Genomic DNA, 17,193 nt, shown 5'->3' with positions numbered 1-17,193 from the left:
CGTTCTAAGAACAGTTGCCACAGTGGATTATACATTATTACAAGTATTACAACTCAGTAAATTCCCCTGATATAATGCAGGCTTGAATGCATCATTTTAAACAATCAAATAAATAGCTCAATTTACCCACTCATTCTCTTGGTATGGTTGCCTTTCATGTGATTGCACATGTGCTGCTACATACAACATGTCAGCTCTGGCTTGCACAACAATAAATAATCTACGTTTCTTGTAAAACCATCAACAGTAGATTAGAGATTGTTACGAGGCGTGCATTCCACAGTTTGTATCATTAATGTTCATGATTCATACACAGATTCATTTATCAACAAGACATCTGAGAATCAAAGAATACTTATGCACTGACAATAAGCCATATTTAATGTGAGACAAAAGACTGATAATTATAATTGAACATTTTTCTTTCTTTGACCCCGTAAGTTAAAGGAAGAGTTCGACATTCTGGATAGTATGCATATTCACTGTCTTGTCGGGAGTTAGATGAGAAGATCTCTGGCACTCTCATGTATGCACTTCCGAGAGATAAGTGAAAAAAATGTATTTTCCAAAATGTTCCTTTAATTCCATTAAGATGACAAGTGAATGTCTTTCTTTCTTTCCTTTTTACCATCATGAAAGGTGCATTATTCAGACTTCAGCCTCCATAACGGCTAACAATCTGAGAAGGATTGGAAGGAAACATAAAGTGCTCCAATCAATAGTTTGATTCAGTACAGCAGAGTCCTACATACATACATTATGCACCTCCACCAGTATGTGAATGTCAGCCTGTCAAACTCATAATGTCATTTAGCCCGTGCTGACCTCTGTGCATCAACATTAAGGGCCGCTGCGAGCTTAAACGTTTCAGTTTTCGATAAAAACGATGCCGCCATCTAAATGGCTCCCACACCTATCACAAGGACGGCCACAGCAAATCCCAGGCCAACAGACGTGCCCTTGCCATCAGACTGGCCACCAGACAGCACTGTGCACAAATGAGAGGGACATTATGGGATGCACTATTCCAGCGTACAACAGAATACATTATTGACTTGCTGCCAAAAAGCTTTTCTTTTCTGGAGGAATGTAATTAGTAAAACTTTGTGAAAGGCTCTTCTCATGGCAGTCAAGTTAATAAATAGCATACTTACCCTCTTCTTTGGATGGAATGGCTGCAATAATGACAAGGAGAGTCAGTGTCTTATCATGCAGGGATTCGTATATATTTGACAAAATATTGGAAAAGTTAATTAAATTACAGAGGGAAAGAGAGCTAAAGCAGGAAAGAAACGTCAGAATGTTAAAATGTGCCGAAAAAAACTTTACAGGGACTGGACTGGAGTCAAACTATTTTTTTCTATGCTGACCTTTATGGATCATTTAAGTGATTTACGTATTACATTTCAGTTAATGTTTGTGATGTAGCCTAATAGACGCAGCATGTTCTTGTATAAAATATATTATAATATTCTGTATTCTTTTTCTCTATATTAGCTTTTTTTCTAGAGGCATACTTTGTCAGCCATAAAGAAAGTATCTGACAGTGTCGCTCATTCACTTTCTTGCCGAGAGATAGATCAACAGATCAGCTAAATAGGAAGCTACAGCCAGCAGCCGCTTAGTTTAGCTTAGCATACGATCTGGAAAGAAGGGGGAAGAGCTAGACTGTCTCTGTCCAAAGTAGAACAAATATCCATCCATCAGCGCCTCTATAGCTTACTACTCAACATTTAAAATCTTGTTTGTTTAATCCATAAAGAACAGAAAATAATCAACATTGTGGTGTCTATGCAGGATGTGCTGGGAGCAGTAACGTCCTGCCAACCTTGGGGTGAAAACAAAAGTAGAAAAGTCACCAGGAATTCATTTTTCGCTTTGTTTCTTTGCTTCAGACGTAGATGGATTTGGTTAGAGCCTGTTTCCAGTCTAAGCTATCTGGCTGCAGGCTGTAGCTTTAGTCTCCACTCATGAGAGTGGTATCGATCTTCTCATGTATGTCTCAGCAAGAAGGCTCATTAGTGCATTTCCCCAAACTATTGTCAAACTATTCCTTTGATTGTGCATATCACAATGTCTCTACATTTGACTTGTTTACTTGACAATGATTTCTGTTACAGAAACATTGCTTTCTAAAAATCTAGTGGATGCTAATATTACAGTGTGCAGATCTTCTGTCTGACTCCTTTAACTGCTCATATGTACACACACAAAAGACGCTTGTGGGACGTACAGTTGTCTGTATTGGCCTTTATGGCCACTGTGAGCACAGACGGCTCGGTGATGCTCTGCTGGAGAACCGTGGTCTCCACACTCCTCTTCTTCCTGTTGCATTGCTGTGGATCAAACCAAACGGAGAGACATGAGCTTGTGATGTCCAGCTGGAATTGGAGATGTCTGCTTGAAATGCATGCAGTGCCTTCCCACCTTGAAGGTGCTGCAGGTGCTGCGTTTGCAGAGTCAAGTTATGCAGTACAGATAGCAGGTGGAGATGGTCGCATTCTGCTGCTCGATGAAGTGGAAAGCCGGGAAGTAGAAGCGGGCCTTTTGGCTATCCCTGGTCTCTAGCATGGTGGTGAGGTGATCTATGGAGCACCTTTCAATAAAAGGCATATCTCACAAGGGCCCCATTTGCACAGCACACTGATGCATACAGGCAGTGTGATAGAAATACGGGGAGGCGAAATCAAAACAAGGGCCCCCTTTGGATGTAGAGATAGCTGTGGTGGACTTATTTCATGGAAGAGAGGAAAACCTGTAGATATGTGTAAAAGTTTGAATTTAAACTGCTGGACCGAGAGATAGCACCTATTATAAAGCCTTGAAAGACTGGAAGAAATTAACTAATTACAAAAAGTGGGAAGCTTACACTTTTTCTTTTAAATAATATGTTTAAAAGTTTTTTTCTGACTTACGAAACAAAGAGATTAAAGATGGTGGCGTCGGAGGGCTGTAGAGTCACCGAGGCGTAGCACCGGTCCAGAAGAACAAAGAACCTGTGGAGACACAATGAGGTCCCCATCACCGAGTCAGAGACTCCAGGTCACAGGTGGAATCCTCAAATTTACAATCTATCAAGACATGGTCACATGGTTGGAGACAAGGAGATGGAAAATGTCTTTAAATTTAGACATCCACCCGGGTTTCTATGAATGCAGCCATCCATGACCGACATCTAGGACTTGCATTGATCGACCTGCTAAAAGTTAAACTTTGGAAATATGAAAGTATAACTTCTTCACTTTAACTCCTACTCGCAAACTTGAGAGTGAAAGCTGTTTACCAAATTTCCTACAGCTAAAAAATATTTTTTAATTTAAGTTCGAGGTTTAGGTCTGAACCAGACAAAGAAAAGGCTGCAGGTGTCATATAATGTTAATGGTTCTTACTGTGATGTCAAGTTTGATGCAACCACCTGCACCTTGATGGCGAAGGAAGGGAATATAAAAACACTATACACTCTCTTACATAAGATTGATGACTTTGTGTCGGTGCCGGGCATAAATGAAGACATGAGTAGTATGTAAGTTGGCACCTGGTACAAAGCCATGCTGAGGGTACTGATGAAGCTCCCATTGTTGTCCTTCACCGCAATGTAGGAGGATGACCTATGAGGAAGAAAAGAATGAGATCACACTTGGCATACAAGTGAAATGTTAGAAGCCTTAGTGTATTTTTGAACCCACATACTATAACTGTACACTTACACTTCCACCTCGGTGTTGTTGATGACATTCTCCAGTGGATAAGCACATGAATAGTAATTCTTGAGCTCTGCGTTGTAGGTGATCATCCCGGTGGTGGGGTCAAAGGATCGGACCACCCCGCTGACGTTGACCGTCTAGATGTTGGAGAAGTCGGAGAATATTCCCGCTCCTGGCACGCTCGTGGTCTGAGGAATTATTTAATGGAAGCATGATTATTTCAGAAATGCTTAAAAATAAATGTTGGCCAACGTCTCAGGCACAGCAGGCGGCAGTGATGAAATCACAGTTAAAGGAAGTGGAACAACTCTTTCATTCTCTTCAGATAAGGAGAGTTGTGGGATTGCTTGTGTCTGTGTTATATTAAGTCACAAAGCAGTCTGAAATTCTCTTATTTCAACCCTCTTTTCATATCTTCTTATCTGGCTCAAAACACAGAACTCAGATACTCTTTCAGCTTCCTAGATCTGCTCTAGCTCTCCTCAGCTAAAGGTTAACATGTCTCACAACCACCACCATAACATGAAATCAGGACACTTTATTGACACAATACTCACCAAGACAGGCATTCCCACAGGCATTTCCCTCTCTGACGGGGAAGCTGAATCTCACCACAGGAGGGTTCACTGAGGTGTCCAGCGTCCCCTGACAGTCCACATTGTCCCGGATGCTGTTGAGGATCAGTGAGCTTGAGTTGTATCCGGTGTAGACAACTGGGCAGATTTGAATCGCCAGGTCGATGGCAGATGTGCCACACACCACAGCTATATCAGTGTATTCTGATGGTGATAAGATGGCATCGTTATCTAAAGGTACCGATCTGAAAAGAATCGTGCCAATCCAAACTACTGTTCAGCACCAAAATTCAGACAGAGGAGTTGTTCTGAAAAATGATTGTGTTACAGGTGGACCAATTTCATATAAAATCTATTTCATATTAAAAATTACGTATACATTTCCTCTGGAAACACATTTACCAGTGCAATTAAAAGTCTTTCAAGTGTGTTAGTTAAATACAAGGTGTGAACTAAAGTCAATATGGCCTCCCTATCTGAACTAAAATCAATTCGACCCCTTCAGTCCAAAACAAGTAATTTAGATTGAAGGTCACGCTAATCTTATCTGGTCGTCTGGCATACGCATAGTCAGATATGTTGAGTGCCTCGCGGCCCGCAATACACAGGGAGGTCAGGATGAGGAAGCTGAATAAAGCCATCTCACTGCTCTGCCCTCTGTGAAAAAGCTGAAGCAAACACACAGTTGTCAAACACAGAAACTCCTAATAAATCCAGCACAATGCAGAAGTCCAGTGAGGCCATCTTAACAATATGGGTCCACATTAAGATGCTTAATCCTGTCAATGAAGGATACTTTGTTTGCCTCTTGGATCTTACCTCCTCAGTCTCTTTTCTGGTTTAGGATAAGAGAACAGTGGGCTGGTTTATATATGGTGAGCATCACCGTCGTTTGGTCACAACGCTGTTTTAGGATTGGATGGAAACAGGGTCAATGGTACTTTGGTGGGGCTGCCTCAGTTTGCGTAAACAATTCACTTTTTTTCGTCCTCTCCTTGAGGCAAATGATGAAACCCAACACAGTCCCCTTCAAAGTTACATGCTTCAACAATGTCCATATATAGCTTTGTGACTTGCAGCCCTCTTGCAGCCCTCTTTCCCTGCTAATATGAAACATAATAAAGTAAGTATGTATGGTTTCTATTCACCTGGGGCCTAATAGAGGAAAGAGGACCTGTTGTCTTCCAGTGTATGGTGGTTCAATGTCCCGATTTGACACAATAGACCTTTTATATGATGGCTTTTGGTGCTCATAATCTCGTGACATGTTATCATAAACAAACATGTTCGTCAGACTGACGATGTGACTCACATTTATCATGTTTAAGCCTTGTGAATGTCTTATACATTTAAATTGAATTAATTAGATTAATGTTGAGGTTTAACTGAAAGGAAATGATTGAAGGACAGTTGGAAACCTGATCTTGTCATGTGAGCCACCTGGGAAGAGAAAGCTCTGATCGGGGTCAAGGTGGAGGATGGGCGTCCTCGTCAATGTTTTGTCAAAAGTATGAAACCACGATATCAAATACAAGACACGTCATTATTGTCACGAGTTGACACTTAAACATTCCATGAGTCCTTCTGTCCCCTCGCCCACACACACACACACACACACACACACACACACACACACACACACACACACACACACACACACACACACACACACACACACACACACACACACACACACACACACACACACACACACACACACACACACACACACACACACAATCACACACCCTCATATACATTCCTCACTCAGGTCTTTAAAGAATATGTTTTCTCTGCTCTTGACTCTCCTGAACTAGGCTTCGACATTCAAAGCCAAATCCCAGCCTCATTTCCATTTTGGGAGGTGGAATCAATTATCGCTGGTAGTAAATTGAGAGGGGAGGAATGATAGCGATTATTCCTCTCCTTTCAGTTATCTGTGGCCATTGTGGACACTGAATACATCACAAAATGGCTGTTGAAATGAAGGATTAGAGTGATAAAGAAACAGTGAAAGCAGCAGAGCTGTGTGGGTCACAAAAACAGCCGCAGAGTCAGACACATGAGATGCAACTGCCGCCAACAGACATTTATATAGGTCATCGGGAAAGAAAATCAATACGGCAAAAATTGAAAGACTAATTCATTGCAGTCATCAAAGGAGCTCTGGCATTGTTTTGTATTTTGTTTATTTTCCTGGAGATTGGACATCAATGAAGCAGCCATTAGGAGACGGTAGGTTGTGTTTACTGATATTGTAAAGACTGGTCAAAGTCAGGTTGTGCATACAAGTGTACAAATGAAATGTATTGTTATATCGATATTAAGCATTACATGTGGTTGCTGTCATGTGAAATCTCCAAAACGTCAGATTTTTATGTTTTAAGTTTTATCTTTTTTGTACCTGTAAAGTACATCTTTTTATTGTTTGAATACAAACAGTTGTTTTTTACACATGTAAATAACATCATGGTCAGATATGAGCACACTGTATATACTGTCATAATCACCTACCTCATGAATATAAAGCAGTTTGTTACATTAATCATCCCATATCTATTCCAGTACCCTTTGCACTCTGGAGAGGTTATTTGGACATAGTATGTAAATGTTAATATATAACTCTTGTCCAGTTTTGTTGTAATTGTTTTTAGCTGCTTGTCTATATCTGTTGTTTTAAATATATGTATTAGGATAAAAACCCTTGAGATGCACCATCTCATTTTGAGGGGGTCCCAACATATGTCACAATCACTACATGACAGAGGGTTGACTGAATAAATAAAAAATAGAAATACAACTATCAATCCGGCAATGTACAGACTACAGAACAGACAGAAAAACAACAACAAAAATACATTAATTTCTATGAAACAAAACAAAAGAGTAAAATTCCTTGTATGAGTACATTATATTCTCACTGAAGGCAAAAGTGGCCCAAATCAGATTTTTTTTCATAATTTTATTTAACAGTGAACAGTACAAATCACATGGAATCTGATATTTGTTTGCAATGTGACCTCAGTCTAAACAGTCAAATCGGAATTCACACGACTTTTACGTCTCTCTAGATCCAGTTCTGTCTAAGACTCTGCGACCTCCGTACATAAGTAGAAGTCATTGCTCCACAAAAAGACAAACTGAAAAATGTGTCTCTCTTTCTCATCGTCTGTGTTATAGTCTGCCCACGAATTTGCTGGCTTCCACTGCAAATCAATTTATACATGAAACTATAAACCCCGACTTCAGTGGCCTCCGTGTTTTCTTTCGTACGACAGGGTGCTGCCTGTGGCATCTTTGTTTTTGTTCTTTTGCAGAGTCATGCAGGTCAGTTCAGGACCGTGACCAGTTCACACTGGAATCTGATATTAGCCACATTTGTAATTAATAAGACCAAATTTGTCGAAATGAGTAATTTTCATCAAACACAACTTAATCACAACATCTAAAAATTAACTTTTACGAGTTTAAATCTTCTGTAAATACTGTGATTGTCAAAATAATAGATGACAATGAATAACAAGAATAATGAGGTACTGAAGGCAATAAATACACAACACCTACAACAATAAAATATACACATTTAATAATGCGTTTACAAAGAGAAGCACACATGTACACTTTGTTCAGTTTGTGTACCCAACATGTGAAAACATTCTGCATATGTTGTCAATACCAGGATCTCATTATTTACAGATGTTTACTCATTTAAAGGTGGTGTTCCAAACACCTGAGGCTGTGGTTGTTGGGAGGCGGGACTTCTGCAGGAGGCGGAGTGACAGCAGGAAGAAGCCCGCACTGACCCCACCCAGGATGACCACGCCTGAGATCAGCGCACTGGTCACTGGGTTTAATGGATGGGTGGGGTCTCCCGATGCTGGTGGGGCGGAAAAAAGCAGAAACTTAAAACAGACATGTTCTTTGGCTTAACATGATCCGAGTTTGTTTATTTTAGTTGTAGCCTTAAATCATCAATTTCCATGGGTATCTAGTATCTCTACACCTGTCAGGACTTAGTCACACGTGATATTTTAAACCTTTCTCTGTTTTGTAACATTGCAGAAGGGAGCTTACCAAGTTGGGAGTTGTTGACAGGAGTTTCATCTGGAAAAAATATTTTAAATCGTTTTTATTATAATATTTTGCAGATATTTAAATGGCTCTGTGGATGTATTGATCTATTCATTTAATTTAAAGGAACAGTTCAACATGTTAGGATATACACCTCTTTGCTTTCTTGCTTGGCGCTAGATAAGAAGATTGATACCTTTCTCATAATTGTCTGGTTAAATATGAAGTTGCAACCGGTTAGCTTAGCTTAGCGTAGAAACTGGAAACAAGGAAAACAGTTTGCCTGGTTCTGTCCAGAGGTAAGAAAAATCTGTCTATCAGCACCTCTAAAGCCCACTATTGACACGATATATCAGGTTTCCCAGTCTGATCTCAGAGAAATACGGGAAATAATGACCACGACCTCTTAACAGCGCATCACTTGGTGGTGACACATCCTGTGTTAAAATTATATGTCAGCACCACAGAAACAATGCCAGTGGAAAGACAAATAGGATCCTTTGACGTGGTGGACACACAAATGAAACGCATCCACCTGAATATGCAATGCTCAGAGCTAGTGACATAGTGTAAACAGTCAGAGGACTACTTTAGCTGGTAGGGAGAGGAGGTGGATGGGTCAGCAAACATTCAACAAAGGACATCGTTTTCGAAGCACTTTAAATTGAGGCTGTGGCCATGCAACGTATTTCTGTGAGATCACATTGGGTTTCTTTAATCTGCAAAGAAAACCAATGTGCAAAAATGACAAGTTGTGTTTGTAGAGGAGATTATGTGAGAGAAGGGAGCAGGCAAAGCGATATTCCCGTTTCCAATCTTAAAGTTGAACTAAACTGACCAACACCTGACTCTCTGACAAAAAGCAAAGTAGTTAATATGTGAGCTTTAGAGGGTCCCAGATAGTATTACCTTTGGACCTGTTTCCAGTCTTAAGCTTTCTTGCAGAGAGCTTGATAAGAAGATCAATACCACTCTCATGGCTATCTGTTAAATATTAATACCTCTAGCCGTTTAGCTTAGCTTAGCATGAAGACTGAAGACTGCTTTGTCAAAGGTAACAAAATCCACCCACCGGTCCCTCTAAAGCTCACTAATAAACACAATATGACATTTATTTTAATAATTTTGTTGTACAGATTTAACAAACAAGATACAACAAGTTAATAAGTGACGTTTAGTGAGTCTTTATGATAAGCTGACTTAATTGGCTGCTGGTAGTAACTTCATATTTAACAGTGGGTGGTACCAGTCTTCTTATCTAACTCAACAAGAAAGCCAATAAGCCTTTTTCCCAAAATGTCAAACTATTCCTTTAAGAGTCCGTTTATCATTCATACCACTCCTGGTGATGATTGGTCCAGCTGTGATGACAGCAGTCCCAGATGCCGCTGGTGGGGAATCAAGGCTCTCCTCTTCATCCCGCCTGCGCCTTCGCCCACAAATCTGCCAATCACATCATCAGATTTCAGTCCTCATTGAGGTCACAAGTAACAAACTGTGGTTCATGATTTTAACCCTTACCGGCATGAGCATTATGCAGTCGTCTGCCCGGCAAAGCTTGGTGACGCAGTGCAGGAACACAGTAGACATTTTCTGGTGTCTGTGTTTAACAAAACGGAAAACCTCGAAGGAAAAACGGCCCGACTGACTCTTTCCATTTTCGAAAACTGTCGTCTGTGGGTCTTTGTAGCAGCTGTGTCAAAAGAGAACAACTTACATATACACATATATGTACATGCACACACTGACAATGGCAGATTTGACGTCTAGATTATGCTCAAGCAATAATTAAGAAGAAGAAAAAAAATCATTCGGGATCAGCCCTTTGGAGAGCCTGAATAGATAATGACTCCCTTTTGTGGTTTATCAAGTCATCATCTTGACAAAAAGAAAAAGCGAGATTACCCAAAGAAAAGGTCATAGCGGAGTTCATCATTAGGATTCCCTGAGGGGGTTGTGTAACAGTAGTCCATCAAGATGTTCCACCTGCAGAGGGACAAAACTATGAGCCGGGATGGAGGATAGAGATCTAACTGCACATGGGAAAGCACAGATCAGGGCTTTCTCTGCTGCAGACTGGCGCCTTCATGTAGAATAATAACATAATAGCATAATGAATGTAGGCAAACCATAGAAAAAAAGGACTGAATCCGTAAAAAATATGGTGGGAAAGATGCTGTGATTGACCAAAATATTGTCTCTACTTTACTGAAGTTGTTCTTGTAATGGGAAAAAAATGGTCTGCTACAATATTCAAGATCTGAAAATTAGATCTTTAGATATAAAGATTAAGTAATGAAAAAACGCAATGGTATCTTGTACCGTTTGTCTAAGTTTGTGGATTTCACAGCAGCAAATACTCTGGTTTTCAGAGCCAGTCCAGCCATTGGAATAGCGAGAGGTTGATTGTATGTTGAATCCTGTACAGAAAAAAAAGTCAAAGTGAAGAAAAAAAGGATAGTTTTTCCACTCAATACATGAAATTAGACAATTGAAATTAACAAAGGGGCTTAGTCTTGACATAATGAGCATTGAAATTGTAAGGCTGGCAATATTCCAAGGTTGGATTTTCCATATTTCTGTTCTTGCCAATTAATTCCTTGAAAACAACAAAACCAAGAGCGTGTTAATCCGTCTCTCATTACTTTCTAACTCTGCCAACCTTTTTCTGTCTCAGTACCGTTTGTTTCTACGTAACTCTTTAAAGGTGCAAATTCCCAAATTGCACAAACATGCATGTGCAGTCGGACCGGCCACGCAAACAAAGTGAAGAGCAGCTTGGATTATAACACACACAGGAGGAGTGTGACTTCATTCTGTAGACATTACTTCACTATATCTTAACATATCAGATGAATATGATAAATGCTCTTATAATCAAATTTAGCAGAACACGTCACAAAAATATATTATTTATCGTTATTTTTCAAGGTTTATTAATTCCCTAAAACAGCTGGGCACTGTATTTTTAAGCAAGCATCACTCAAACAGAAAAAGGTGCATTATATGATGGTGAGTATTTGCAGCAGCAATTATTTTTCTTTTTATCTACGTACTCCAAATAAACCACTGCGCCCATGTTCATTGTAACTAAAAAACAACAACATTCAATTAATTGTTGGTTCTGATCTTTTCATGGGATTTGTTGATAAAAAGATCATTTGTGAGGATAAATCTTGTGATATTTCAGTCAGCCGCCTAACTGTCTAAATGTCATATACTTTTTAAACAGTTCACAGATTCATTAAAAGAAAACATTAACTTGGTTCAAAGATTATGAACGTTAACATCCTAATCCAAAACTTCAAAGCGCATGCATTGCAAGGGAAATGATTGCATATAAAAAGCTGAATGCAGCTGTGTACTCACGTTGTACAGAATCATACTCAACGTGCTCACAAATGTACCGTTGCTGTCCTTGACAGATATAGCAGCAGAGGACCTGTGAATAGATTCAAGACATTTATTTCAATGCTTTACGTGACTGAACATTTCGAAGAATGTATGCATGTAAACTAGCATCTAAATCATTAAGAAAATATCCATATTTTAAAATAAATGGTTCTCAGAATACCATATGACACAAACCCACTCAGGCTTTAAAACCAGGCGCTTAATTGTCATTGCAGTTTAGGAGAACAATAAACAAATCTTAATTAATTCCTGATTAAATGAATAAATCTTAATATGAAATCCACTGTGTAACTCCTGAAGGTCAAGCTCTCTTTAGGACGGGAATGTTTTTGGTTTGAACTTACGATGCCAGCTGTGAGTTATTGACCAGGTACTCCAGTGGGTAGCTGCAGCTGAACTTATACAACAAACCGGGCAGGTAGCTGATTATAGTTGGCGGGTCAGGGGTGTCGATATAGCCTGAGACATTCCCAATTTGTACCAGAGACATGTTCCCATAAGCATTGGCCCCATAGGCTGTGCTGACCTGCAGAGAGGAACATCTCAGCCACATCACTTTGCTTTCTCCAAAGTCAATAAACAACATGGTGAAAGGGCTTATTGATTATATTAACACCATTGTGTTCGTGTATTCTTTACCACCAGGCTGTTACCGCAGGCCTCCAGAGTGCTGAGACTGATGCTGAACAGGACCGCTGTGGGGAAGGTGTTGTTGTTGATGAAGCCACGGCATTGGGCGTCAGTGTGGCGACCGTTCAGGGCCAAATCTGCGTCGGTGTAGCCGGAGAAGAGCACGGGGCAGAAGTTGATCTTCAAGGTGATGGTCTGAACCCCGCAGTACACACTGATGTCCCGCTCACCTGGAGGGACAGAGGAAGAAGGGTTAGCATTTAAAACAACAAACAAAGAAGCTGTTAGACCAGTGGTTTACGATTCACACATGAGCAATGGAAGGAATTACACTGCTACCAGAATGATTGGAACATTTGCAGATACATTTTTGAGTCCTAAGCAGCTATCACATGTTCATGCATGGGCCAGAACTCCACTTTTTCAAAAACAATGTGCGGTTTTGGTGAAACGGCCCCCCCCCGGTCCTTGTCACTCAGAGCACTGCTGCCAAGCTACAAGCATTCATCTGAAATCTCAGGAGGAAAATAGTCCCTGATTAGTTGGTGGGATTGAACCACAGCAGAACCTGTAACTTAAATACAGTGGGCTCAGAAAAAAAATACTTAACTTCACAACCACTGCTCAAAGGCAAGGCATGTGAGCCTGAAGTCCAGTTACTGATATTCACTAGCTGTTAAAGAGGTTTGACAATCAGCACTTTCATATGCACATTTTCAACTGAATATATGAGACACCTAATGGAGCTAAAATCATCCAAATTAGAGAAGCAACCAGAGAATATAGTTAACTCAAATTTTGTCCTTATCCATGAAGTGTTTATGTTATTTTGTCTATCGTCTATAAAATATCTTATTTATTTACTTTGTAGGAGGACATTATCTCAGTATCCAACAGTAAAACAATTGTACTTGAAAGCATTATCAGGAAATATACTTTAAGTAATCAAAAGTAATGTAGTCATCGTACAGAATTACCTTGTTGATACGCATCATTTTAATGTTGTAGCTACTTAAAGTGGAGAATGAATGATATGATGAATGCATAACGTAATATAACATAGTTGCAGTATAGTTGTAGTTGGTAACATAGTTAATCATATGTAATAAGTTGTCTTATTAAGTTTTAAATGCATCCATAAACATTGATTTTTTACATGCGTATAAACAGTTACTAAAGGCTTTATATCACACTGAAAGCCCTGTTTATGTGTGTAATCATATCATATGTTATGTTATTAAGCATCCATTAACTGTTTAAACATCAGATATAGATGCATTCTAGGAGGAAGTTATTTATATATAACTATAATAGTTATAATTGTTGACAAATATATAAAAAATTCCCTTTGAAAATGATATTACCTTTGCCTTATATTTGCTTACAACCACTATTACAGTGTGTTATAAAGCGTTATAAAACATGCATTAACCTGTGTTTCTCACCAGTCGGCAGAGGATTGTCTGTATTGGAAAGAGAAAACATATTATGTGGTAGTATTCTCACCAGGAAACCTGCTGTGGTAGCTGGCGTCACAGTTGTATCCGTTAAACTGTGTGGCGACCGAAGCGGCGTTACTCATCAGCAGGAAGAAAAAGCACATTCGTGTCATTTCTGCACCTGAGAGAGGTTTGCCCATTGTCATCTTCAGAAGGTCAACAGTGCATTACCCACATTACTCAGGTTCGTGTTAAAAAACAGCCCTTATCTCAAAATTTGATGTTCAAAAACAATGCCCCCAAGCTTCGCCGGTTTGCTTGACTGCTGCCCGCTCTGACCTCGATCAAAGTAGTACAACCTTCTTTCCTCAGGTCCTCTGATCCTTCTTATCCTGCTCCCTCTGCCCCCTTTTAACTCAGGGGCTCATGTTCAAACCACATCACCCAACCCCTTTTAAACTGAGGTCACCCCTCTTTCCAGCTCATTTCATCCCCACTCCTCTTTTTTCTTCACCTGTTCACCTGTTTCCTGCCTTTCCCAAAGTAATTGGATGGACCCCCTCGTCCCCTGGTATGTGACGAGAGAAAAGTTCAACACTGAGGTATGTAGTTTTTGGTGGCATCGGGGGCCTAAACTAAACACAACATCAGCCTTACGTGTATCTGTTTAGTGTGCACAGATGAGAAAGATAGAGGGACTCATTATCCAAACACTTTGACAAAACCCCCGCTGCATTGCGGAACATGGGAAACTCCATCAGATATGAATGGCCTGGACAAATCTTTTCACAGCGCCCAGAAACCTGAGCATACTCGGAGGGTTCCCACTCGTCTCTCCTCGGTCTGATCTCCGTCTGTCAGCTCAGACAAACGGTGGGCCTCAGCAGGGGGGGCCCATCCCTTCAATTAAGCTGTCATCGGCTGCTGTTGTGGCCTACATTCACATGAACATAAAAGTCAACTCACGGTCTGATGCAGGGCTGTGTGTGGGTAATTGTGATGCACAAGGCATCACTTAGAGTAAAGACATTCAGTGGTGTGTACAGCTCCAGCACGGCGTGTTCAGCGGTGCAGACGGTAAACGTGAAACCTTGTGTGTGTTTTATGGTTTGTTACTCGAGATAACAAACTCACCTTTTGTTTTACTGCAGTCTACCAAACAAAAGTTGCTTTAATATATTGAACTGGTAGAAGAAAGAACTGATCTACACAAAGAGGTGTAAAAGGAGATGTTGGAGCCTCAAACTAATGTCTTTTTGTCAATAAATCCCACAAAAAGACCAAAACCACCTTTCCAGCTTCACTATACGATCTGTGGACCTCACTCAAAGCACATTGGTTCCTACTGAGGACATACATCTTTAAAAACAGGTCAAATGTTTGAATAAAGAATAAAGGCCCAATAGTTTCCTAAAGCAGCTGAGCACTGTAGTTTTTAGCAAATGTTACTCCAACTGGAGTAAATAGTGCATTTGTTATCTCCGCCAGGTGTAAGCCTGGGCAGAGGTTATGTGTCCGGCCGTGTGTGTGACTGTGTGCGCCCGTGACTGAGTGAGTGTACATATCTGTTTTTGTCCACTGCTAATCTTGCTTTCTGCTGCAGCAAACTGTTCAATATATATTGGTGGCCAGTTATGGCTGCATGCTCAAGGTCCTCTCGTGGTTGCGGTGACTCGCACTTTCTCAAAACACCTTTTCTTACCTTTATATTGCCATCGACTGCCTGCTGACTCCTCACTTTGCTAACAGCTAACAGCTAATGAATGGAACTACCAGTACGCCACTCAAGCTTAGTGAGTTTACCTTTTTTTAGTTTATTAGCTTTTATGGAGCTTCGTATCACATTGTGTCGTATCACACGATCTTCCACTGCAGATGGAGTTTCAATGTTTCTTTGCTCTTAACTGTCTTCATTCTCTTATGTTCTCTGAAAACAGATGTAACATTAGACTCATCTGCAGAACCAAGGCTGAATTAAAAAATGAGAAAAAATAGTCATCTTCCCCGAGGCCCCAGACTGTCTGGATGACGAATACTTTGTGTTAATTTGTTTAATTACACATTTTTAGGTAATACACACTGGAACACAACACTGGAATGGTACAGGCCCTCAGGAGGCTCCAGCTTTTGTATTCTTTTTTGTGCTTTTTTAGTCAAAATACTGATATCTGAAATTCTGCAAAACTCCAGATTACTCTGATTTCTTCAGAGTAAAAACAACAAATGCTGGATGCGTTGCCATGCATTTTGGTGCAGACATTCATTGTCTGTTTGAACTTTGGTGATCTCTGACTTTTCAATATGGTCAACATGTGTTCAGTACTGGTGTTTATCTATCTAACAGTTTGGTTTTCTCAACAATGAGGATTACAGCCAGACAATCCGCTATAGCAACGCTGTGGAGTCAAGGTTGTGCAACTACAATGCTTTGTCCAGATTAGGAAAATATTGTGGTTAATCACAAATGATCACAAACTAACTGACATAATAAAAAACATGGAGTATTTTGACACTTTGGCATTTCACTGTAGAATGCAGGTGTAAATGATAAAATGAATGATGACTGACTGATGACCGTTTAGCTGCTTCAGTTTCAGGTTCATGGTTTTGTGCATGCTGGCGTTTCTATCCATCTGTTTTATGTGCATTTCCAGTTTGTACATAAAGAAATAAAAACCAAGTGGAAAGTGGAAACAGACTTACATTTATCAGGAAGCACACGAAGCATGTGACTAAACCGTCACTTTAATAAGACGATACCATCGTCAGTGCTATTAGCTTGTACTTGTGCTGTTCACACTCTGACAAGTGAAAACGTCAGCAGTGAAAAAGACCTATTATTGAGAAATAATGGTTGTTTTTTGGTGCTCTGGGCAAAATAGTTTGGGGGAGTATTTGTGTGTGTGGGAAGCCCACAGCTCATTTGGCCTGGGGCTTCACAGTGCATCTTTCTGAAACTTGTCTTTTTTTTACACCATACATATATCTGTCTATATCTATGAAAAGAAAAGAGCACATAGGAACAATATATGCTTGGATTGTTGTTCCTTATGCCTTCATCAAAAAGATCTCCTGTGTGTCGCTCGCTCATGCTGTTGCCTCACGTGTGACAAACAGATCTGGACTTGAAGCCAATCAGACGCCTCATGGCCCTACAGAGCCCTGAGAAACACATCTGGCTGCAGGTGTTTGCTATTCACTGCTGCTGCTGACCTGCCCCTCTGATGAGGTCGGGCTGAACTCAAATATGAAACGTTTACAAGCAGACAAATGCCATTCAGAGCAAACAGGATCAGATGGCCACATACACATGAAATGAATACATATGGTGAATACATTACCATCCTGTATATTTTACAC

General features: G+C 40.2%; 2 protein-coding genes across 2 annotated transcripts; both read right to left on the bottom strand.

The window, feature by feature from the left end:
* Nucleotides 1-896: 896 nt before the first annotated feature.
* On the bottom strand, nt 897-4,847 carry LOC116397758 (zona pellucida-like domain-containing protein 1). The gene is given in 9 exon segments (XM_075447399.1): nt 897-988; nt 1,155-1,175; nt 2,234-2,336; nt 2,428-2,596; nt 2,916-2,996; nt 3,390-3,608; nt 3,708-3,892; nt 4,251-4,483; nt 4,844-4,847. Coding segments are annotated over 9 exon segments (1,107 nt in total).
* A 3,136-nt stretch (nt 4,848-7,983) lies between these two features.
* On the bottom strand, nt 7,984-14,006 carry zpld1b (zona pellucida-like domain containing 1b). The gene is made up of 10 exons (XM_031873511.1): nt 13,901-14,006; nt 12,404-12,624; nt 12,109-12,290; nt 11,720-11,792; nt 10,673-10,770; nt 10,256-10,336; nt 9,872-10,043; nt 9,688-9,793; nt 8,354-8,383; nt 7,984-8,156 (listed from the first exon to the last, which is right to left on the bottom strand). The coding sequence occupies exons 1-10, from the start codon at nt 14,004-14,006 to the stop codon at nt 7,984-7,986; spliced, it is 1,242 nt and encodes a 413-aa protein (XP_031729371.1).
* Nucleotides 14,007-17,193: the final 3,187 nt, after the last annotated feature.

This window comes from Anarrhichthys ocellatus, unplaced genomic scaffold (assembly GCF_004355925.1).
Source record: "Anarrhichthys ocellatus isolate YVR2014 unplaced genomic scaffold, GSC_Weel_1.0 scaffold72, whole genome shotgun sequence".
Classification (NCBI taxonomy): Eukaryota; Metazoa; Chordata; class Actinopteri; order Perciformes; family Anarhichadidae; genus Anarrhichthys; species Anarrhichthys ocellatus.
This window is presented reverse-complemented; position numbering and strand designations above follow the sequence as displayed.

Bases quoted from the DNA above. Each gene is read 5' to 3' on its own strand.
- zpld1b (XM_031873511.1), bottom strand. From the start codon at position 14,006: ATGACACGAATGTGCTTTTTCTTCCTGCTGATGAGTAACGCCGCTTCG. The intron at 12,625-13,900 runs GTGAGAATACTA...CTGTCCCTCCAG, and splicing joins CTACCACAGCAGGTTTCCTG to GTGAGCGGGACATCAGTGTG. The intron at 8,157-8,353 runs GTAAGCTCCCTT...CCGCCCCACCAG, and splicing joins TGTCAACAACTCCCAACTTG to CATCGGGAGACCCCACCCAT.